General features: G+C 40.8%; 1 protein-coding gene across 1 annotated transcript in view; it reads right to left on the bottom strand.

The window, feature by feature from the left end:
* Nucleotides 1-2,627: 2,627 nt before the first annotated feature.
* PAXBP1 (PAX3 and PAX7 binding protein 1) overlaps nt 2,628-24,354 on the bottom strand; it is a 37,508-nt gene continuing 15,781 nt past the window's right edge. Inside the window, 11 exon segments of the mRNA NM_001171418.1 lie at nt 2,628-2,745; nt 4,878-5,032; nt 6,569-6,715; nt 11,587-11,653; nt 11,999-12,075; nt 12,769-12,890; nt 14,473-14,617; nt 16,363-16,562; nt 18,759-18,874; nt 18,959-19,058; nt 23,120-23,243. Of these exon segments, the coding sequence (NP_001164889.1) occupies nt 2,628-2,745; nt 4,878-5,032; nt 6,569-6,715; nt 11,587-11,653; nt 11,999-12,075; nt 12,769-12,890; nt 14,473-14,617; nt 16,363-16,562; nt 18,759-18,874; nt 18,959-19,058; nt 23,120-23,243 (1,371 nt within the window).

The raw sequence follows: 24,354 nt of genomic DNA, 5'->3' as shown, positions 1-24,354 counted from the left end.
GTGGTTGATATTATTTTAATAACTTTCCTTTTTCAAAAATGCTTCTCACCTTTTTTTGGAGTTAATTTATACATTGCTTCAAAAGAAAAAAAAACAGCTTTTGGAAGATTTATTTGAAAGGCACAATGACAGAGAGGGAGAGAGATATTCCATCAGCTGATTAACTCCCCAAAGGGCCGCAATGGCTGGGGCTGGGCTAGGCCAAAGCCAGGAGTCTGGAACTGCATCCAGATCGCCCATGTGCGTGGCAGCGGTCCAAGTACTTGGCCATCTTCTGCTGCTTTCTAGGTGCATTAGCAGGAGCTGGAGCGGAAGTGGAGCAATTGGGACTTGAACTAGGATGCCAGCACAGCAAGTGGTAGCTTAATCTGTGGCACAACATCAGCTCCCCTCAGTTTTATTAAAGTCAATTTTAGCTATGAATTTGAAAATTCCTTTCACAAAAAATAATGCCCTTCAGCTATTTCAGGAATGAAGAATTTGGTTGAAGATATGAAAACCATTCTTTATATACAGTTCTATGGCTGAAATCACTTTATATCAAAGTTCTAGAACAATATTCAAACTCTTACCTGAAACCTAGATTAACATGATGGATTTCATAGAACATTTCGGAGTGTATTCTAAGAGTTCTTAAAAACAGATATAACAGGGGCTGGTGTTGTGGCAATGCAGATTAAGGCGCCACTTGCAATGCCAACATCCCAGACTGGGGTCCCAGCTACTCTGCTTCTGACCGAGACCGAGCTCTTTACTAATACCCCTGGGAAGGTAACAAAGGGAGGCTGAAGTATCTGGGTCCCTGCAAGCCATGTGGGAGACTCGGATGGAGTTCTGGACTCCTGATTTTGGCCTGGACCATCCCCAGCTGTTGCAGCCATCTGAGGAAATGAATCAGCAGATAAAGATCTCTTTCTCTGTCACTCTGCTTTTCAAACAAGAAATAATCTTCAACAGTTACAGGAAGAGTGATTGTCTAATGGGTTTGGAAACATAGTTTAAGACCCCAATGATATGCCTGTGATATGCCACACGTGTTTGTACATTTTATCCCACTGAAGTTGAGAATACGTGCTCTGATCTAATTCTACTTAGTAGACCACTAGGTGTAACAAAGGATTCATCTAGAGCGAGCAGGTAGGGATAAGCGGTGTCCCTGCCCGATGCAATGGACAGAGTGTGGCAGGTGTTTGGCCTAGTGATCACTGCCAGCTGGGTGTACTGGAGTGTCCAGATTTGAGTCCAGCACCACCCTCCCCCAGCTTCCTGCTGATACACACCCTGGAAGGTAGCAGGTGGCAGCCAAGGCAGCGAGGCCCCTGTTTCCCATGCAGGAGACCTGGATGGAGTTTGGCCTGGCCCAGCCCTGACTACTATGGGCATCTTAAGAGTGAACCAGTAGATGGGAGTTCTCTGTGCTTTCTCTCTCTGCTGTGCAAAGTTTAAAAAATTTTGTGAAACAACTGACATAGCAACTAGAGTGTTTGACACTGTTCTAAGTATTACCTGACCAAGAGTGCATATGGGCCTACTTATAGTCTCTCTATATTAGTCATTTTAAATGCCAGTAAAATTCAACAAAGAATATATTTAAAAATTAATTTAATGCTTGGCTAAAGCTTAATTACATATACAATTATCAAACAATAGTCCTTAATTTCCAAAAAGTTCCTTTTTTGAAAATCACAGATTCAGAAAGCATAAACTTTAAAACAAGTTCTCTGAATATTTACAATGTGGTATAAACATTATAGAAGACCATGGATATTAAATTGCCTGGGTGTGGCTAATCAGCAAGGAGTAATCTTTATTGCATATATAACTCACATATGTGGGATTTTTAAATATCATGAGAGACTACTAAAATTCAAATGCATGTATCTGTAAGCTGGGCAGGGAGAAAAATGAATGAGACAGGATGGTCAGCACAAACCATGCAGTTAGGTGGTGGAATCATTATTTTCAAAAATTAAACTTCTATGTTCCATCTGAGACTACGTTGCATATATTATTTAGAGTCCACATTAAACCCACACTTGACTGTGACGCTGATCCGAGGGAGAACGTCTACAGTCACTCAAGGACTAAGTCCACTAAAACTCCCCATTTTCAGGCAGCACAGCTCTGCTGAGAGCCACGCTAACCAAAGGGTGATCATTTAGTCACCTGGCAGCCCTTCTGTTGCAGTAGTGTAGTCATTTCCCTCAAACAATTTGCTGCGAGGCCATTTCCCTGTGAGGAGGCTTCCTCTGCAGAAAACACTGCCAATCTCCAGTGTGAAAGTAAGCCCACGGCGGCATAGACATGGAAATGCATAATCACACCATCTACACTGCACACATCGCGTACAGAGGACAAGTAACTGAGAGGGTTAATTTGAGTGACCATACAAAATACTTGTGTAAACAAAGTATGACAGGCAGTAAGGAAAACATTCATAGACTCCTGGAAATAAGCTGAATTCCTTTCATTCTGAAGAAATCTCATTTAAGGACACAGTATTGAATATAATGTTTTTTGTATTAAAACAAGAATCAGTATTTTACAGTTTAAGAAACTTTACATATATACAAAATTTATACATTGGGAATGGTATTAAAACAAGCAGGCTTTTCAGTCTCACAGATCTATTTTCCTTCAATTAAAGACTTAAATTCTTTCACATTGTGGTCACTTGCAACAGACATAGCATGATCCAAAGCACGAACACTTGCAAGGAGTTTTATTATCTGTTTTATGTTTTCCCTAAAAGAGAAAAATACATAACAGCATCTTGTTATTAGTACATTAAAGCAAAATTTATCAAGTGACTTTATGACTGTTTATTTACAGACTGCAATTTTTCTGAACATTTTTAAAGAAGGAAAACAGCTAAGAGATATACGATCTAAGGCAAGAAAAAAAAATTATGTTTATCCATATAAAATAAAGCTTGTATATGCTTAAATATGTAGCCCAGAGGCAGGAGATCCATTATTCAGATCAACAATTTTCATTAGTATCTAAAAAGAAGAGAAAGCCATGTTTCCAGACTCCTCCCCAAACCAGAGTCCCAAGTCTTTTGGAGCACATCTGGAACCAGCCGTATCTGTGTATCTTCATCACCAACTCATCAAGACCCAGCCTAACTTCTCCTCCTCCGAAACTCACTAAACAAAGCCAGCACTGGCTTTCCATATCATCCCAGCTACTAATCGTTCCTACTCTTCTTAGGAAGTGGTTTTAGCATACATAGGGATGACCTAGAAGACTGTTAAAACAGATTACCCGGTCCTACACCCACAACAGGCCTGGAGTGGGGCCTGAGACCTCGCTTTCCTAGCCAGCTCCTCACTACGCTGATGCTGCTGGCCCAGGAGCCATACCTTAAGAACGACTGAACATGTAATTTGAACCACTCACGAGAAAAGCCATACACTATGCCATTGTTAACTCTTATCTCCTTTACAAAATTGTAGTAAGCATCTTCTAGGAAAGGACTACAATTTGTAAAACTTTGCAACCTACTTTATGGGTACTGCACAGAACAGGCACTTAAATAGTTGCTGAATTACTGGATTATAGAAGAGTTAATGAATACTGCTTGTTGATATTTAACTCCCAATAATTCTGTTGAATATACGTAAATCAATGTTTAAAAAACAGATCTACTTAAAATAATTAGTGCCAAGGATACCAATCAAAACCAAAATGACAAAGAACAAAGTTAAAACAAACCAAAATCACCTGCCAAAGAACTTTCACCACTACAGACTTTGCTTCCACTTTTAAAATTTTACTGTGAAAGACAGCAAATTGTCTCACAAGACAACAAGAGAAAGGAGAATGAGGACACGCAAAGTTCTGTCACATGGATACACACAAGCTGTGATGGAACAAAACCAAACTCTGACATCAGGAAGAATATATGAAATAAAAATATTAAAAAGAAAACTTTTTTGACAGGCAGAGTTACATAGTGAGAGAGAAAGACAGAGAAAGGTTGCCTTCCGTTGGTTCACCCCCCAAAATGGCCACCACAGCCAGTGCGCTGTACCAATCCGAGCCAGGAGCCAGGTGCTTCTCCTGGTCTCCCATGCAAGTGCAGGGCCCAAGCACGTGGGCCATCCTCCACTGCCTTTCCGGGCCACAGCAGAGAGCTGGACTGGAAGAGGAGCAACGGGACAGGATCTGGTGCCCCAACCGGAACTAGAACCCGGGGTGCCGGCGCCACAGGCAGAGAATATGCCGTGGCGCCGGCCCTAAAAAGAAAACTTTCAAACTAAGTTGTTATTTACATTTTATGCTCAAAGTTAATCCCAAAATTACTGAACATTCATTACATGAATGTCCACAGAAAGGATAATGGTTCCTCCATTCCTTCCTTACAGCCCTTAACAAAAATTATGCATAATCTGTTCCCCAAAATCAGGAGTCCATGCTATGGATTAAAAAATTAAACAAAACCCAAACTCACACACACAACATGGAGTACGGATGCTGCAAAACTGGGATTTAACTGTGGGGAACTCTAAATGCTCATCTACCCCAGAGTTTCCATCTGCATAATGAATCTTTCAAGGTCAAGGTCACGGTCACGGTCAAAGTTCCTCACACTCTAAGAGCCAGGGATCCACCCGATTCTTCATGGAGGAAACATGGAAAATAATGTCTTACTCATTCCCCAGGGGCAAGGTCCTTACCAGAATTTTTAATACCTTCATAAATAACATATTGAAACAAGATTAAAAACTGCAAATACAAAAAATATGTGTATTTTGATAATTTACAATACAAAGGAAACATCTAAATATCTACTTAAAACATTTCAATAATACTAAACCTGACTAAAGAAAAGTCCAGATTACTGTTTTACTAAGTAATTACAAAAAACTTACCTTGCATTTCTTTTCTCTACATCAGAGCACCCAATACTGTTTCTGTAAATTGTATCTGCTAAATGTACAAGGTATCGACAAAAGTTTTCTAACTGAGAAATAGTTCTTTCTCCTTTCAGATTCATGAACCATTGTTTGGGGAAACAATTAATTACCTAGGCAGAAAAAAAGATATACAATTAAATAGTTAGAATAAAAGAAAGCATTAAAAGCTGAGTTTAGATAATGGGTATAAATGATTGGCTGGAAGAGTTGATCTGGACTATAGTATTTAATATACCGTGAACGGCTTTTTAAACCTTCCTATTTTAACTCTGCCACCATTCCTAAATTGTTACTTCAACTGATGGGGTCAGGTACTCAAAAGAAAAATAATCCGTCTGGAATTTAAATGAATTACATACATAAAATTGATAGCCAGTTGCTTCAATTCCCAGTATTCCAGGATGCCCTAAATGAATTGAGTTCTCCCGTATCAACAGTTCTCAATGTGGAAACATGTGTAGTATAAATATGATGAAGTTGTAGCCTCTCCCCTACCCCCAACACATCAGTCAGTAGACATTCATGCTGGGAGTGGGGACCCATGCTGGCTTAGAGTGAGATTAAGAGAGTATCCATAACACAGGGTAGCCCAGGGCGAGTCTCAGCAGCCTGGCACGGAGCGCCAAAGCTTAAGCAGGCGAGGCTGAAAGAGGGCAGTCTAGTCGGGGAAATCACTCCAAGTGGGTAGAAAAGACCCACCACCAAAGGACCCAGTGATGGTCCTGAGAGACGACCAATTCCAGGGGTGGGGCAGTCCAAACACAAGATGAGCTGAAACATTTCATGCCACAAAGCAAAAGGACCTCCCTCAAATTGAAGGGACATGGCAATTTTAATTTTAAGGGACTTCCGCAAATCCTCATTAGTTTTATGACTGTTTACAAAATATTTTTAAAGATCAAATTACATAATGAATCACAGCAATGGAAAAGATATTAAAATTATTTCTTAAATCAGAGAAAAATGCATTTATTCAGTAACACTGAAAATGACATTAATTCAACCATTAAGAAGTTACTACCCAGATATTAAAACTTTTACTAATACTTAAAAAAACTGACAGATAAATAGATGTGTTTATACATAGAAAACAACTTATATTTTTACATAAAAAACGCTATGAATTTGATTATTGTTTATAGCCCTTGCTTATACTCCTGAGGAACAGTGGTTTTTTTTCCACTTACTACTTGTTGAATTCTTCATTTAGTGGACGGTTAAGTTTGTGATTATAAAGTAAATTAAAAGTATGTCATTGAAAAAATTAAAAAAAATTAAGGAAGGAGGAGCTTGGGTGGCAGTGAGGTAGGGTAGGGCAGGATGTATCATTATGTTCTTAAAACTGTATATATGAAATACATGAAATCTGTTCCCTTTATGCAAATTTTAAGAATAATTTGAAAAGAAATATAATGCAAATGTTACATATAATTTAAGATTTTCTATTAGCTACATTAAAAGAAAAAAATTAAAAAAGTGCCATGGAGGTTTGGAAATTCCAGGGAGGCAAACATTAATCATCAATGTTGTCCCATGCCCAATAATCAAAGTGATTTTTCATAAAATTCTCAAATCCCTTTTTAAACAAAACTTAATTCACTTTATGTGCTTTAGAAACCATACTATATATATATTATTAAACTCACATTTTGGGCTTTTTTGATGCTGTCATCTCCATATTCTGAATTCTGAAAAGCCATGAGAATATATCTATTTAACAGACCATCAATTGATAGCTCCTGAAGAGTTTTATTGGAGAAAATGCCATACCACTGAAGGAAATTTCCTAATAACTAGAAAGAAGAAAAAATATATTGAGAAGCAATGGTAAGTATAAATTAGTGACATAGTAAATAACGTATGAAACTGCCAATTTCAAATTGCCAGAGTGCTACTCCCCACTTTTGAAGGGTCTGCACACTCCCCAGGAGGACTGCCACACGCAGCTGGTGCCCGTCGCATCTATCAGCACAAATGCCGGTTTCCCAGGACCACAGGAAGTACTATTGAGCCACAGTGATTCTTCCATCAGTGTCTTCCATTCAGAATTATGCCTCAGCAACTCCTATGCTGCCCTAGAAAGGTGGGGGATTCTTCTCCCTGACTTAAACACTCATGGCTAACAGATCTCAGAAACCTGGACAGAGCTCTATCCTTGGACATCTCAAGCCACTTCAATTCAATACACACCAAGTGAAAGCCATTCCTGCAGCGTGGAAGCCCCACCCCAACCCACCATAAAACTTCCTAGCGTCCAGTGACTTCTCAACCCTGCCCGTCGGCTGCTCAGGCCACATGCTGGCTGTCACTCTTGCCCTGTCCCTCAGGTTCTGGGACTCTGCCACTTCCTCATGTGCTCACGGCTCGAGTGCTACTGCCACCCTCCTGATCTAAGCTGCCATCGTCTCTTTCAGAACCTGCATTTATTCCAGTGATTACGAATGTGAGTATGAAGCAGCCTTTCTCAAGCAGGGATCCTCAGCAAATAAACTCAACTCAATTTTCTCCAGGGCAATGACACACAGCTAGTTCTAGATGCATGGGAAACAAGAGGATTCATCATATATAATGAAGGTTAGGGCACTAGGTATCCTCTCACAGCATCCCAGCAGAGGAGCGCTGCCCCAGAGGCACTGTTCTGAGCTAGGAATGACCCTGGGCGGGCTGCTCTGTGCCTTACCGTCCCATCAGGAGAGAAGTCCAGTGTCTGCCTTACAGATCACTCTGAGGCCTCACTGAAATAATCTATATAAAGAGTGGTACTGCTTGGCACAGGGTCAATACACAATAAACATCAGTTCCCATTTTCGTCACTACTATCCCTTCAATCTGTTATCTTAACACAGCAAAGTAATAAAAAAAATCTTGAAAGGCAAAGTGACAGAGGCAGAAGTACAGACAAAAAGAGAGCGTGTCTGCTGATTCACTCTCCAAATGCCAGCAACAGCTGGGCCAGACAGAAGCTAGGAGCCAGAAATGCCATCGGAGTGTGCTATATGAGCAGCAGGAACCCAAGTATTTGGGCCGTCACATGCTGCCTCGCAGGTGAATTAGCAGGAAGCTGGGTCAGAAGTGCACAGTACCCACGACTTGAACCAGGCCCTCCAATACGCAACGCAGGCATCCTAAGTGGTATCTTAGCTCACTGTGCCATAACACTAGCTCCAGAGAGATTATCTGAAAAGTGGCAATTTGTTCACATAACTCCCTGCTAAAAGCCTTTCCATGTCCCACACATATATGGTCAAATGAATCACAAAAAAGGTACCAAAGCAATTCAATGGGAGAAAGGATAGTCTTTCCAACAAACAGGAACAAAGGAATCTTAATCCAAGCCTCAAACTCTATAATAAAAATTAACCTGAAGTGGATTATACATTTAAATGTAAACCTAAAACCATGAAACTTCTAGAAGAAAGGATAAGAGGGGCTGGCGTTGCCGGTGCACAGGTTAAGCCTCCTCCTGCAACACCAGCACCCATGAGTATTGGTTCAGTTCTAGCTGCTCCTGTTCTGATCCAGCTCCCTGCTAATGTGCCTGGGAAAGCAGCAGAAGATGGCTCAAGTACTTGTACCCCTGCCATCACGTGGGAGACCCAGACTGAAGCTCCTGGCTCCTGGTTTCACGTGGGCACTCCCTGGCCATTGCAGCAACTTGGGGAATAATTCAGCAGATGGAAAATCTCTCTTCCTCTGTCTGTGCATAACGCTGACTTTCAAATGAATAAATAAATCTTTTTTTTTAATCTTTTTTTTTTTTTTTTGACAGGCAGAGTGGACAGTGAGAGAGAGAGACAGAGAGAAAGGTCTTCCTTTGCCGTTGGTTCACTCTCCAATGGCCACTGCGGCTGGCACACCACGCTGATCCAAAGCCAGGAGCCAGGTGCTTCTCCTGGTCTCCCATGGGGTGCAGGGCCCGAGTACTCGGGCCATCCTCCACTGCACTCCCGGGCCACAGCAGAGAGATGGACTGGAAGAGGAGCAACCGGGACAGAATCCGGCACCCCAACCTGGACTAGAACCTGGTGTGCTGGCGCCGGAGGTGGAGGATTAGCCTATTGAGCCGTGGTGCTGGCCAAATAAATAAATCTTAAAAAAAAAAAAAAAAAAAAAAAAAAGAGGACAGGATAAAAATTTTGTGGCCTTCTCTTAGACAAAAATTTCTTAGAAATCTAAAGCACAATCCCCAACAGGAGAAAGGAATAAATAAGACTTCATCAAAATTTAACTTCTACACACATCAGAATGAAAGCACATGTCATAGACTGGAAAAAAAAATCTTTGATAAAGGACTTCTGCGTAGGACATGGCACTCAAAGATCAATTTAAAACATGAGTGAAGATGTGAACATACAGATAGCAAAACAAGTTCACGAAAGCATAAAGAATGCTCAACACAGCCATTAGAGAGGTGCAAATGAAAACCACAATGAGATACCACGATACACCTAGTGGGATGACGACAACACAGGTGTGGTCAGAGTCAAGAATTAGATCACTGATATACTGCTGTAAAGAATGCAAAACAGTAATAATCACTGGAAAACAGGGTTTTTTTCCCTCTACATTTTTATTTATTTGCAAGGCACCTAGCACACACACAAGTGCTCCCCTGACTAGTTCACTCCTCAAATCCCCATAATGGCCTGGGCTAAGCCAGAAGCCCTAGGAACTCAATATAGGTGTCACATGTAGGAAGCAGGAACGCAATTATTTGAGCCATCACCATGGTCTCAGGTGACTACAGGAGGCTGGAATGAGGAGCGGGAGCCGGGCACTGAACCCAGGCCCTGGTGTCTCAATCAGCATCTTAACCACTAGGCTAAGTCCACACCCTGGGAAACAGCTTTTTGTTTTATCCATGTGAAAATGAAAACCTATCGTGTACTCAAAAAACCCTTACCATAGCTTTATTCATAATTACTCCAAAGTGGAAAAAAATCCAACTGTCCCTCAATTAGATAATGGATGAAAACAACAAAAATCAACCCTGTGTATCTACCTCATGATGGAATATTGCTCAGCAGTAAAAAGGGATGAACTACAGATACCACTACACACACGGATCTCAAATGCATAAGAGAAAGAAGTCAGACTCGAAAGGCTCCCTGCTACATAATTCCCTGCAGCAGATATGCTTGCAAAGACTGTCACCCAGCAGATCAGGAGGGAGGAGGGCAGGGGTCAGGATGGGCTGGACTATAAAGGGACAAGGGGACTTCTGAGGGATGATGAAGTGTTCCACATCTTTGATGACATGACCATATTCATTCATCAGAACTCACAAAACTACACTCAACAGCACGAGTGTATGTCAACAGAAAAAACAACTCTTCCACGGCTTCCTGTAACTTTCAGGATAAAGAGCAAAGCCTTTCACAAGGTCCTTATCACCCCGAGCCTTTCCCTCCTCCGGAGCTCTAGCCGTCCTGTGCTTCCACGTCCTCTAGTCTGTTCTGCAGATGAGAGGCATGCCAACAGCTTCTGGTCTAATAACCTAATCTCACTTCCTCAGGGTGGAACGACATCTTGTACAACTGGCTAGTCACAGTTCGCGCGCCCCTTGGCAGATGCTCCCATACCACCTGCAGTTTTCCTTTTCCTAAACCACACACCTCTGGTTTGCTGTCTGCACACCTCTGGTTTGCTGTCTGCATCCGTGCTGGATTATAAAGTTCAGGAAGGCTCCACGTCTGCCTTATTCAGTACTATTATCACCAAAACTGAGAAGAGCACGGACTCTATTTGCTGAATAAACTGTGGCTTAGTTAGCCATTTTGTTGTGCAGTTTGGACCTTACTTTGAAACCCGGAATTAATTTTCTCCTGTGGGAACTGGGTAATTTTTTGGAATACAATTAGTTTGCAAAGCACAGACATTGTGTTTACAAATAGATCTAAGCCTATAGAGATAACGAAACACTAAAATATGGGGCTGCCACTGTGGTGCAGCAGGTTAAGCTGTTGTCTGAGATGGGGCATCCCCATTAGAGTGTCAGCTTAAATCCTAGCTGCTCTGTTTCCAATTCAGCTTCCCACTAATATGCTTGGGAAGGTAGCAGATGATGGCCCAAGTTCTAGGGACCCTGTCACCCATGCGCGGGCCTGGACAGAGTTCCTGGCTTCTGGCTTCAGCCTGATAGCCCCAGTTGTTGTGGCTATTTGGGTAGTGAATCAGCAGAGAGAAGATCTTCCCTTCTCTGGGTCTCTCCCTCTCTCTGACACTCTACCTTTGAAACAAACAAACAAATAACCCTTAAATTAAAAAACACTAAGGGGGCCAGCACTGCGGCGTAGCAGGTAAAGCCGCTGCCTGCAGTGCTGGCATCACATATGGGCGCTGGTTCAAGTCCCAGTTCCTCTACTTCTGATCCAGCTCTCTGCTGTGGCCTGGGAAAGCAGTAGAAGATGGCCCAGGTCCTTGGGCCTTTGCACCCATGTGGGAGACCCAGAAGAAGCTCTTGGCTTCAGATCAACGCAGCTCCAGCCACTGCGGCCAATTGGGGAGTGAACCAGAGGATGGAAGACCTCTCTCTGTGTAACTCTGACTTTCAAGTAAATAAATAAATCTTAAAAAAAAAAAAAAAAACACTAAAATACTTTTCAAAAACATATGCAAACTTAGACAACACTTGAAGTTTTTAAATAATCCTAAAAACACTTACCTTAACTGAAGACCAAAACTGTCGTTGAAAAAACAAATAAGGCCCCGAATTTTTGTTTTCTAAGACACTAAGTAAAAAAAAGAAATAGACCATGGTCAAATATTTTATGTGTAGGTGCCATATGATTACTAGATTTCTATAAGCAAAATAGGTAAATAAGAGAATTAAGTATTTCCCAAATTTTCTAACAATTACATTCAGGAAGATAATATGTAGAAAAAGCAAAGGGAATCGACTCTGAGATACTGAGGGAGGACAGGGGCACTAAATGCTGTATTCTGCTTCAGGAAACGACCCCCCTGGTACAAGCAGAGTTCCTATTTGGATCTACCTTTAGTTCTCCAGAATTTTAGAAGCCTTCTTTGAATGATAATGAAGAATACTATTTTCAATGTTCATCATAGTTACTTACTTTTTGGGATACAAAGGCATGAACACATCATCATCTAAAGTTCTTCTCATTCTCAATAAAAGTGCCTTTAGGAAAACCTAGAGTTAAAAGTGGAGGACGATAAAAAAACTGGGTACTGATTTCGAATGACCCATTTTCTCAGTTTTTTTTTTTTTTAATTTCCTCACAGAAGGCTCTGAAGTCATCAATACTTACTACTCAGTTCATTCCTCAGAAAGTGGCATGCATAAGCCATTAGGAATCTTTCAGTCCCTCAAAAATTCAAGATCAGAAACATCTGCTTCTTCTCAAAATGAGGTTGCTGAAAATTCAACAACGATAAACCCTTCCATGTTTCAACAGCTCGAGTGAATATCTACTGAGCAACTTTAAATTTGGAAGTTACAAAACAACATGTAGTTGTTTTACACACTGTTTAAATGTTTTAACATTTAGATCATCAGTTGTTAACCATTTTAGTAGTATTACAATTTTCTTTTCCCCAGAAATTGTTCTTAAAGGGACATTTGATGAGTCAAATTGGGAGTGTGGTAGTCAAAAAAAAAAAAAGTACAAATGAGAGGCTATCTCGACTAATAACATCTTACTTCCATATAGGTTTTTTTTAATACTGAAAATTAGTAACCCCAATTCTGTATTTTTCAGGCTCTAAAAGGCCTCCACAGCTCAAATGAGATTTCTGGTTTAGAATAGCCACTCCTTCTCTCAAGTCTTTGGCATTTTCAGAAGGGGGTGCAAGGGAAGCTTCCTGAAGACAATAATTGCATTACCTGTGTATTTTTATTTTCTGCATTTACTACTGAAGGATATCCATTTATTAATTTTAGCGTAATTCCAACCATTCTTGAAGTCTGTGTTGTAGAAAAAGGATCCCACATATTTTCAGCTATCACTGTTTAGAAAAAAAAGTGTTGACACACAGAATAAACTGCAGCTTCCTGAAATCCGAGGTCAAGCATCTTCTAATCATAAACACCAACTCTGACTTATTTTTCCCTTCTCTAATATAAGCTGTCTTCTCTGTCCTATTAATTGTGGAAATTTTGGGGCAAAGACATGCAGAGAGGGAATAAAACCCTCTTACTTCTGCTACTCATCAAAAATTAAGGTTGAGGTAAAGCCACCACCTACAGTGCCGGCATCCCATATGGGCACTGGTTCATGTCCTGGCTGTTGCACTTCCAACCCAGCTCTCTGTTATGGCCCGGGAAAGCAGTAGAAGATGGTCTAAGTGCTTAGATCCATGCATCCACATGGGAGACCCAGAAGGAGCTCCTGGCTTCTGGTTTCAGATGGCCCAGTTCTAGCTGTTGTAACCATCTGGGGAGTGAACCAGAGGATGGAAGACCCCTCTCTCTATCTTTGCCTCTCTGTAACTCTGTTTTTCAAATAAATAAATAAATGTTAAAAAATAAAATCAAAGTTAAGAGAGAAAGATGTCTAATATCTAAGATGTTAGCTCAGCATAAAAAATTTCTAAACTCAAAATTGATTTATTTTTAAAAAAGATTTATTTATTGGGGCCAGTGCTCTGATGTAGTAGGATAAGCCTCCATCTGCGGCTGGTTCATGTCCTGACTACTTTCTTCCTGTCCAGCTCTCTGCTGTGGCCTGGGAAAGCACTGGAAGATGGTCCAAGTCCTTGGGCCCCTGTATCCATGTTGGGGAACCGGAAGAAGCTCCTGGCTCTGGATTGGCCCAGCTCTGGCCATTGCAGCCATTTGGGGAGTGACCAATGGATGGAAGACCTTTCTCTCTGTCTCTTCCTCTCTCTATAATTCTACCTCTCAAATAAATCCTAAAAAAAAATTTTAGTTATTTATAAATCAGAATTACAGAGAGGGGGGAGAGGTGGGTGGGAGAGAGAGAAAGAGAGAGATCTTCCATCCACTAGTTCACTCCCCAAATGGCTGCCAGTGGCCACGGCTGGGCCAGGCCAGAGCCAGGAGCCAGAAGCCTCCTCCAGGTCTCCCATGTGGATGCATTAGTAGGGAGCTAGACAGGAAATGGAGCAGCTGGGATTCAAACCGGCACCCATATGAGATGCTGGTGCTATAGACAGTGGCTTAACCCACTGAGCCACAGGGCCAGTTTCCAAAATTTACTTTTAGTATTTAAAATAGGTTCCCATACTAATACTTCCTAATTTGCTTGTGATAAAATGATGAAATTATTGAAATTATTCCCCCAGATAAATGGATTTCTCCCCCAAACTAAGTACTCAGTGTTACTTCAGGTAGTCTTTGAGGCACTAACACACACCAAGCAATCCATTACTACCTTCAGCCCCCGGACCACCCCAGGTAATGGTCAAGTCCCAGGTTCAGAACTACCCTTCTCTTTGGCCATCTCTGGGCCAGGTACTATCATTTGTCATGCAATTTCTAGGGAAGTATGCTCTGGACTAAAAACTTTCAAACAGATTTCAGAGACCTAACGTGTCTGACTGTTCAGTTAGGGAACGGGCTCCTCACCTGTTAGTTTAGGAAGTATCACCTTCTCCACAATGGTAGGCAGCAGTGCAACATCCACGTCATCTTTTTCTTGCTCACGTTCTTCACAACCATAAAACAACAAAGATTCGAACCACAGCATATTCTCAAAGTCACGGCATTTTGCCTGAAATATATTCAATAAGTTACACATTTTAAAATAGCAGGTATTTTCACTTCTAGCCTGTAAAAGTAACAAGAACTAGATTTAGTCTCCAGTTATAAACAACCAAACATACTGGGCAAAATACACGAAATGATCCATGTTCAGGTGATGGCGCACGGGAGACACCGGTCCATCACCCATGAGAGGGCCTCAGATGAGGGGAGCTGCTGCTTCCCAACAGCAGGGCAGAGCCGTCTCACCGGGTTAAGGAGACAGAAGTCTGGGACACTGAGCTGTAGTGCAGCAGAGGAAGTTCCCAGAAAGCACTTCCACGGACACCTTGAGCCTCTGCTGCCCACCAAGACACAGCAGCACAAGGTGAACTCCACGGGTGTGGCCACGGGCACTCAGGAGCTGTGAGCTGAGTGGTTCCCAGAGCTCTGATTTTTTCTCGGCCGTTTCCAGGGCTTCATCCTCAGCCTTCTTTTCCTTACAGTTTACATATCTGACCTAGCCAATCTCAATCACGTGTAGAGTTCCACCCACTGTTGATAACTTCCAAAACCACACAGTAAACATCACCACTTGGACTTAAACAGGCAATTCGTCTCCTCCTATGCACACCAGGCCTACAGGTCCTAGCGTTCCCATCTCCTCAACTTCCCACTTGTCGCACCCTCTTGTTTTCTTTTATCACTTAGTTCAGTCCTCATCACACCTGCCTCACTGTGCTTTCTCATTAGGTTCTACTTTATAAAAAATTATTTCTTATTTATTTGAAAGGCAGAGACACAGACACAGACAGTGAGTGAGCGAGTAAAATAGAAAAACAGAGATATTCTACCCACAGGTTCATTCCCTAAACACCTGCAATAGCTGAGGTTAGGCCAGGCTGAAGCCAAAATCCTAGAACTCATTCTGTGTCTCCCACATAGGTGGCAGGGACCCAATTAACTGACCTATGACCTGCTGCCTCCCAGGGTGTGTGCATTAGCAGGAAGCTGCAATCAAGAACAAAGGCAGGACTCATACCCAGGGCAACTCCAAGACGGAATGAGGGTTGACCAAGCAGCAGCAAAGGGGCCTGCGCTATAACACAGTGGGCTAACCCTCTGCCTGCGGTGCCAGCATCCCATTTGGGTGCCGGTTCTATTCCTGGCTGCTCCACTTCCGATCCAGCTCTCTGTTATGGCCTGGGAAAGCAGAAGAAGACGGCCCAAGTGCTTTGGCCCCAGCATCCATGTGGGAGACCCTGAAGAAGCTCCTGGCTTCAGATCGGCCTGGCTCCAACCACTGCGGCCATTTGGGGAGTGAAGCAGTGGATGGAAGCCCTTTCTGTCTCTACCTCTTTGTCTGTAGCTCCACCTCTTTAATAAATGAATAAATAAAACTTAAAAAAAAAAAAAGAGTTGTCAAATTAAAAAAAAAATAAAAAAGCAGCATCACAACTGCTGTGCCAAATGCCCACCCCTCCCACTAGGTTCTAAGTTTCTTTAGGATCAAAGGATCAAATTCTTACTCTTGATGTTCCTATTCCAATATTACCATGTATCATCTTAGCTGATGAGAAAGGAATTATATATAATCTGAAAACACAGGCAGTTCTTTTAGGAAGGGATTAATTTAAAAGGACTGAATCTAAGATTATATCCATGCCCTATCTCTCCTGAAAAACGTTTGCTTAAGCTTATATCTCCAGCTTTGAGAATAAAATCACCCAGACTTCAGGCTCTACTGCTTTCTACCAGTGAACAGAAGGCACCCACCTCGAGAGGGGTCCAAGTAAGGAGCTGCAGTCTTATGAGGGGGTTGAACAACTTGGGCAAACAGAGGCCGATGTAAGCGTCTTTGTAGGACATGTAGTATTTTGAACGCCATGCTTCAAACTGCGATTTAATACAGTCGATGGAGTAGAAACTCTCAAGGACATCTTCAAAAATCTTGCTGGACTCTTTGGAAATTCGGTCTAAAAATAGTAACAAAACCCACCAGAGAATAATTTAGCATGAAGAAAAAACACAGTTGAATCTTTGCAGTGTTTTCTTTGGAGCTCAATTATCAGTAACATGGGCTCATTAACGAAGGACAATTGTTAAGTGCAGGTAAGTTTAGGTTTCAATTTGTCTATTATGCATGCTCAAGTGCAGACAGTCCTCATTTTGTCTGGATTCGACAGGTACAATCTACTGTGACCAGGATTCAGTTAACTAACACCTGTTCTCCAATAACACAATTCAAATTTCAGTTACCACGGATATTAACGCAAAAGGAACAAACCTTGCTGCTAGCTTTTCAGTCTACAAATCACTGTGTAAGTAAGTGCCGAGCATCATGATCAGAGACCAGTCCTATCGTGCCTTTCCAAGACTACTGGTGACTCTAATAACCGACAGACAAGTAGCAGCTGCATGGATGGTAGGATCCTCAAGTGACAGTTTATTAGGGAATAAAGATTCATACCATGCCCCAGATGACTTGGGAAACCAGAATTGCCTTTAATGGAGAGGTAAAACCCCAGCAACCTTCAATGCAAGACTGATCTTATCAGTAATACTGGAAATGGTTAACATTTTTGTTATGAAACTTTCTCATGAACAGGCTTAACCTAAATCCAATCAAGCATTCAGACCTAAATTTGAATGCACAGGTTCAGTGTTCCTTATATGAAATCCTCAGGGTCAGGGAAATCATCTGTGGCAGTGGTTACAACACCACCTGGGACGCCTGCACCCCACACTGGAGTGCCCGAGTTCAAGTCCCAGCTCTGCTTCCAATTCGTTTCCTGCTAATGCATATCCTGAGAGGCAGCAGACGATGGCTCAAGTACTCTAACTCTGCCTCTCTGCCTTTCAAATAATATGAAAATAAGTAAGTGAATGAAATCTTTGGGACCCAACTCTGGAATATCTATATTTACCAAATTTGCCAAACACAGATATTTTGAAAATCCAAAATCTAAACACTCCAAAACCTGAAACTTTTTAAGCATCATATCAGCACTAAAATGTTTTCAGATTTTGGAACATCAAGATTTCGGGTTTTTCAGACTAATGATACACAATCTGGACAATGAATGGGTGAACAAGTTAAATGAGAAAAATTCACTGACAAATCCAGAATGCAGGAGGCTCTCCAAAACAAGCTGCCTGATCCCTTCAAGAAGTCAATGAGTTACACAAATATTAGGGATGTGTGAAATACGTGGGGGACTTGTGAATACCATTTACCTAGATTAAAAGAAGTTATCAATCTAATGCGGAACCTGTATCTTGCTTTGGTAGATCTTACTTTGGAAAAGACAAAGAAAAACCACAAAATAACTTATAAAATAAACAGTTCCAAAAGAAGATTTTTGGGAGGATATCACTGAGGAAAATTAAATATGGACATGATATTAAGAATTTTTAGCTAATTTTTTAAGGCATTATAATGATTCAATGATCACACACAAAAAAATCAATGCTGTTAGGAAATAGATGCCAAAGTTGTTTAAGGGTGAAATGTCATGATGCCTACATGTCACTTCCAACACATACCCAAGCTAAAAGAAGAAAGAAACTTGGTGAAATGCTAAGCATTCTTCAATCTCGAGGACAGGATATGGGTGATCTCTGTGCTATTCTTTCACATTTTATGTTTAGAAATCATCACAATTTTTAAAAACAGAACAAACAGAAACTTCTCCAACTATGTTCTAAGTGGCTTCTGGCTATTACAATTCTAAATGATTATAGCCAATGGGGGGACTCTTTATTTGGGGTTCCTTCTGGAAATGCCTAGCATATTAACAGCACTGACCAGTCTCAGCTGAAACTCTTCATGACTCCACAAGAGAGTTTCCTTCGGGGCTGAGGGCACCCCTGCCCAGCTCTACCTCTCCAGACCAGACAGCCTGCAGTTGGAGCCGCCTGCATAAATCCACCACATTCCTCAGCCACTTAAAATTCTAAAATTTTGAAGAGTCACATCATTTGCTATGTAAATACTAAATACACCCTGTGCAAAGATGTTACCCATGCTTCTGAGGATTCACCACAATATCAGTAACAAAAATGGATACAAGTTTTTGGTCCTGATGTGGGAGCCACAGAATTTCCTCAAGGTAGAAACCACACCATGAGAAACCCAACTGACCAGTCTCACTTGCAAACAGACATCTGACCTTTTTCCAGACTGAAGTTGGTGATGTCTGTAGACGTCTCCTCGTCATCACTGGAAAGGCCTTCGAGGTGATCAGCCATCTTACCGGTTTGCTCTCGGGCTTGTCGACGCCGAGTCCTACATAACATACGTCAAGTTCCCAAACAATATAAAAGAGATTCTTCCCTCCCCAAACAAAGGGGCAAGCATTTTCAGGATTACCTCCTGGCCTCTCGCTCTGCAATCCGACGTTTGGCATGTTCTTGGTACAGTGCCCGATCACGTCCAAAGGAATCAAGATTTGGGGCCATCAGAGCTTTATCTGTAAAACAACGACAGTTAAAATTAAAAGCCTTTCTTCAGTAATTGTGGGGAAAGAGTTTGCACAGAATAAGCCATAATGATAGACTGCTTGCTAATCCCAACAGGATTCTGCAGTAACTGGTAAAATGGGTAGGTTTTGAGTATAGAACATATCTCAATGTTCTTCATTCCCATGAAAGAAGTAGACTAATCAAAGAATTGATTTTTTTCAAGACTTTGACAATCCTATACAAATATAACTGGACTTACTTGCTATTTTTATGCCTAAATAATAGAGCTACTTTATACTATAATGATGACCAAGTAAACTAAAAATCTAAGTTATCTGTGCAAAGGGAAAAGTAATAGGTCCTATTTTTAAGAAAGAAGAACCTAAGCATCAAATGATGAATGATACAAAATGACAGCAAAGAAACACGGTTGGAAGACACAAAAATAGCTTTCATGCAAGAGTTTAATAATTTATTTTGTGGAAATATATTTTCTAGCACTATTTTTAGAACAAAGGAACTCTGTAGACTAAAAACTGTCGCTTAAGCAAGGCTTACACGTTCTCAAACACCACTCCCAAGGCACATTTCCCTTATTTTGTTTCCTCCTACTCTGTTTCTCATTTAAAAACTTTCTAGGTTTATTTTCTAGCTTTAGTTTCCAAAACGTCTATTCAAACTTATGCTTCAGTTACCACATTTGTAGTTTCTAAGTGATGATTCTTGTCCTCACAATATTCTTCTTCCACAGCATCCTACACCTGCACTGAGGAAGGCACTGCTACTATCTCCCTGTGAATATCAATTACGCATTCAAGGTGGTTTTTGTTTTTTGGGTTTTTTTGCCCCCAACATTGCCTGTCTTCTTAGTGCCCTTTGTTCTACTGCTTGTGTTGATCTTTCTGATGATCACGAACTACCTGGTCATGTACAAGAGACTGGACGTACGTTCTGTGCGCAGGGCTGTCTAAAACAGGCCTTTCCGTCAAACCTCTGGGTGGAGACTTAACTATTGCTGGGAACCCTAAAATGTTGACTCCCCAGGTCTTTTGTCCAGATTCATTCTCTTGCGCCAGAAATTTCTCTGAGCCTTGGCCTGGGTTAGGACGGGACCCGCAGGAGAAACATCTACCTGCTACACTTACCTAGTGTCTACATTTCAGTTCCACATCTTGAGACATGTGAAGGTGCTTCAGAAAGGTCATGGAAAAGCACAACTGAGAGGTAACTTGAGTTTGATGCAAATTTTTTCATGTTTTTCATAATATGCATTTTCCATGAGCTTTCTGAAGACCTGCCCTCCCCACAGATGGGACTGTAGAGGTTGAGCATCCCTAAGCTGAAAACTTGAAATGCTCCAAAATTCAAAATTTTCTGATCGCCAATGTGACACCACAAAAAAAAAAATCCCACAGCTGACTTCATATGATCAATCACAGTCAAAACACGGGCATGTTAAAAATAGTGTAGAAAATGTCATTCAGACTGTGTGTGTAAGGTATGTATGAAACAATGATTTCATGTTCAGCCCTAGGTCTAACACCATATTCAAGAAAAAGCATTTCAAGTAAGGGATACTCAACCTGGAATGGGACAGAAACCAAAGGGTCAGGGGTGTGGGCGGTGAAACTGCATGTGAGGTGGAAGACAGCCATTTAAGGTTTGTGCGTATTTGTTTTCCCAATTTCAGAGATGTGTCATCAAAATTAGCAACAGAAAAACAAAACCAAAGAGTAACTTTCTACTTCAGTGGATCCCTACTAACCTAGACCCTATTTTAAAAACTCAACTGTCTTTACTGAGGTTTTCATTAGTATGTCGAAACAGCTCTGGTTTTAGGAAGTGCATTCCAGAGTTCACTAATTATAACAGATTACTGTGATAAACAAGAAACACTTCATCTCTACCTCAACTGTGAGTTCATGGCACGCCCTCGATGAACTAATTAAAAAACATCCCAAACTATAGAAATGATTCCTAACTCTTTAAGAGGTAGTCTTCATTAAAGACATATTTTAAAGAATATTCACTACTCTAGTATTTAAAATATATAAATAATTATATGGTTTATAAAATGCATATTGGGGGAGAAGCATGAATATAGGTGACTCAAGTGACAGCCTTCTTAATTTCTGGAACTGTGGATGAATATTTATAAACAGATAAATTTCAGGCTATTCTTTGCTTTTTAAAAAAAAAATAAGAAAATGAATTGATTCTTCAGAGTCCCATGTAATTTTCCTCAAGCCTTTGGCACTAACGTATACTAACACCCTCTAGGACAATATTTTTCACTTTCAGATTATCTTTCCAACTTTAAATCTAATTAATATACATCCATCAATCTTACTTTAAATTTCAAAAACAGTCTCAAATCATGTAGAACAGATTCTAAGTGGGAGAAAGTATTTGATGAAATGTTCAACTCACACAACCCACTCAAGAGCAAATTACTTTCCTTCATAATCATATGATGATTACCTGTAATCTGCCCCAGAAATGTGGTTCTGCCTGCATCAAAAGTGATCTGGGGCCGGCGCCGCAGCTTACTAGGCTAATCCTCCACCCAGCGGCGCCGGCACACCGGGTTCTAGTCCCATTTGGGGCGCCGGATTCTGTCCCGGTTGCCCCTCTTCCAGGCCAGCTCTCTGCTGTGGCCAGGGAGTGCAGTGGAGGATGGCCCAGGTGCTTGGGCCCTGCACCCCATGGGAGACCAGGAAAAGCACCTGGCTCCTGGCTCCTGCCATCGGATCAGCGCGGTGCGCCGGCCGCAGCGCGCCGGCCGCGCCGGCCATTGGAGGGTGAACCAACGGCAAAGGAAGACCTTTCTCTCTCTCTCTCTCACTGTCCACTCTGCCTGTTAAAAAAAAAAAAAAAAAAAGTGATCTGGGAGGGATGCACTGGTGATTGACGTGCCAATGTCAATCATGAAATGTAAACTTGGGTGGCAAAAATTAGAAGGTCAAAGCCATCTCGAAGGCTCACAGCTGAGTCTGACTCAGCTCTGAGGGTCCTGCTACTCTCTCAAAGCCTCTCTAAACCCACCAAACACACAGAACGCTTTCTCAGGAAACCAATGTCTTTCTGACTTGGAAGACAGTGTATAGCAAAACAGTGCTTTCTGAAATAACATTAGGGCCCTTGACACTTAAATCAGCTGAAGTGGACATGTTAGACCTAGTAAGAATCTCTAGAGATCGGAAGAGGAAATCTGCATTTTTACGAACATCTTGGGTAGCACATTTCTATTTGAGAACTGCTGACATGGGGAACAAAAGGACGATGAAAGAAACCACAAAGAATTCACAGTAGAAAAATCCGTATCAGAGCACCATGAATATGGAGGGCAATGGGGAAAAAAAAGAAATTAAAAGGCTTAATATATCTGGTTAAGGAATCTTAGCTATACTATTTAAAAAGGTTTCCGATTAATTTTAGTTTTCCATAATATACCTCATAATGAGAGGGATATACATTCTATTTCCATATTTTTACAAAATTCCAAGAATTGTAAGCATCAACTAAATTACTAAAAAAAAAAAAAAAAAAAAAATCCAGTATATAAGGTAAACTAGAGAAAGGAATATATAAAATGAGATTACAAAAAATTTGCCTATCCAGAAGGTGAAACTCAAAATTCCCAAAGTTATGCAATACAGTTACCCCCCACAACACACCCAAAATGTCCAAATCCCTACACTCAAAATCTTTCACTGTGATCAACAACAAGACTGTATCAGTATCATGAGCATGATGAAAACAGAAAAAGAGAATTAATTAGGGGCAGAGAGTGGTTTTCAGATAAAATACTAATACTGTCTTCTCTATAAAGGAGAATGAAAATCATGCCCAAAGAAGAAGACTGACAGAATATTAGTGCATGTTTCCGAGCTCTCTTGTGAAGCTGAATTTTCTGAAACACAATTCAAGTACATGCTGTTACGACCTTTAGATCTACCTGACACAAGAGCATTTTTAAAAAATGCTCTGAGATGTCTAATTTTAATTAGGCTGCACTAAGTAAACAAGGTTGTTTAATGAATAATAAAAACCTTCAAGATGGACTGACTTGAATGGCTTGAAAACTCCGAGGATTCATCTTTAATATCATCTTGTCGTCTTTGGACAAGGCGGGAAGCTCGCTGTTTGTACAGCTGATGTATTGCTGATTCAAGTTCATTAATCAGTGGCACCTGTGAAAATACAACAAACTCCGTAACACCCAACTCCTCAGCGGCTTACTTATTTGCGGGTTCCATACTACTTCCGGATTTCTGAAAAAGTACCCTCTCTACGGACAGAACCACCATGAATCCCCAACAGGACTCGGGCAGCAATTCAGTTTTACGATGTTTAGAAAACATCACTTCTTCTTTTAATCCACAGAGCTATCATGTCCAGTGCCTAAGTTAACGGAGTAAAAGTTTGGTTAAGAAATGGAACACTTCAATATTAACAGAGAGCGCAATGTCAAAAACTTCAGTGCTTTTTTCAATAAAACATTTAAGTACTTAGAGATCTTCTTAATGTCCATTTTCAATTTTCCCACAGCATGAACTGCACTGCGATTTTTATAACTTAAAGCAAACTATTATCACTGTGTAATACCAAAAAAGAAATATGCAATGGTTCTATGAGTAGTTAAGAAAAAGACTAATTGCCTAATTTTGAACATTTAAATTGCCCTGCCACTCAAATATACCAAGTACTTTATATACTATTTTAGGACACCTTTAAAAACTGAGTGATTAATGAAATTCCTAGCTACTACTAATCTGTCAAAAATCAATATCTCAAACTTATAAAGCTCTTCTTTTCCTACCAAGTGTTCAAATTTTTCCATAATTTGTAATAAAATTATCTACATAAATTCTTAGCTTACAAAATCGGTGCTTTTTTTCTTTCTAGGTTAATACCCCTATCTAAAACATTTACTTGATCCATATAGAAAACTAAAGTTTATATAAGACATGAGACCTAACTTTAACAAAAACAGAAAACTTTCTCTATATAAATACTTTGTTATAAACAAAGCGCTACGAAACTTTCACAAAACACTAATATGACCACTACACACACCTGAGGAAACCAGAAATTCTAGTTTCCTGATGGTTAGTGCAAATGGGAAACACATTATTTAGAGTTTGGGAACACTGGCACCAAGTGTTAGAGCAGCTTCCTGAACTGAACAGACTGTAAATGGAAAATTAAAAAAAAAAAAAAAAAAAAAAGGCAGGTGGAATACAAAGGTGTCTATAATAAAAACAATCTTATATACTTGCACTATTCCATTGCAAAAGTAGC

The sequence above is a fragment of the Oryctolagus cuniculus genome, chromosome 4 (genome assembly GCF_964237555.1).
Source record: "Oryctolagus cuniculus chromosome 4, mOryCun1.1, whole genome shotgun sequence".
NCBI lineage: Eukaryota > Metazoa > Chordata > Mammalia > Lagomorpha > Leporidae > Oryctolagus > Oryctolagus cuniculus.
This window is presented reverse-complemented; position numbering and strand designations above follow the sequence as displayed.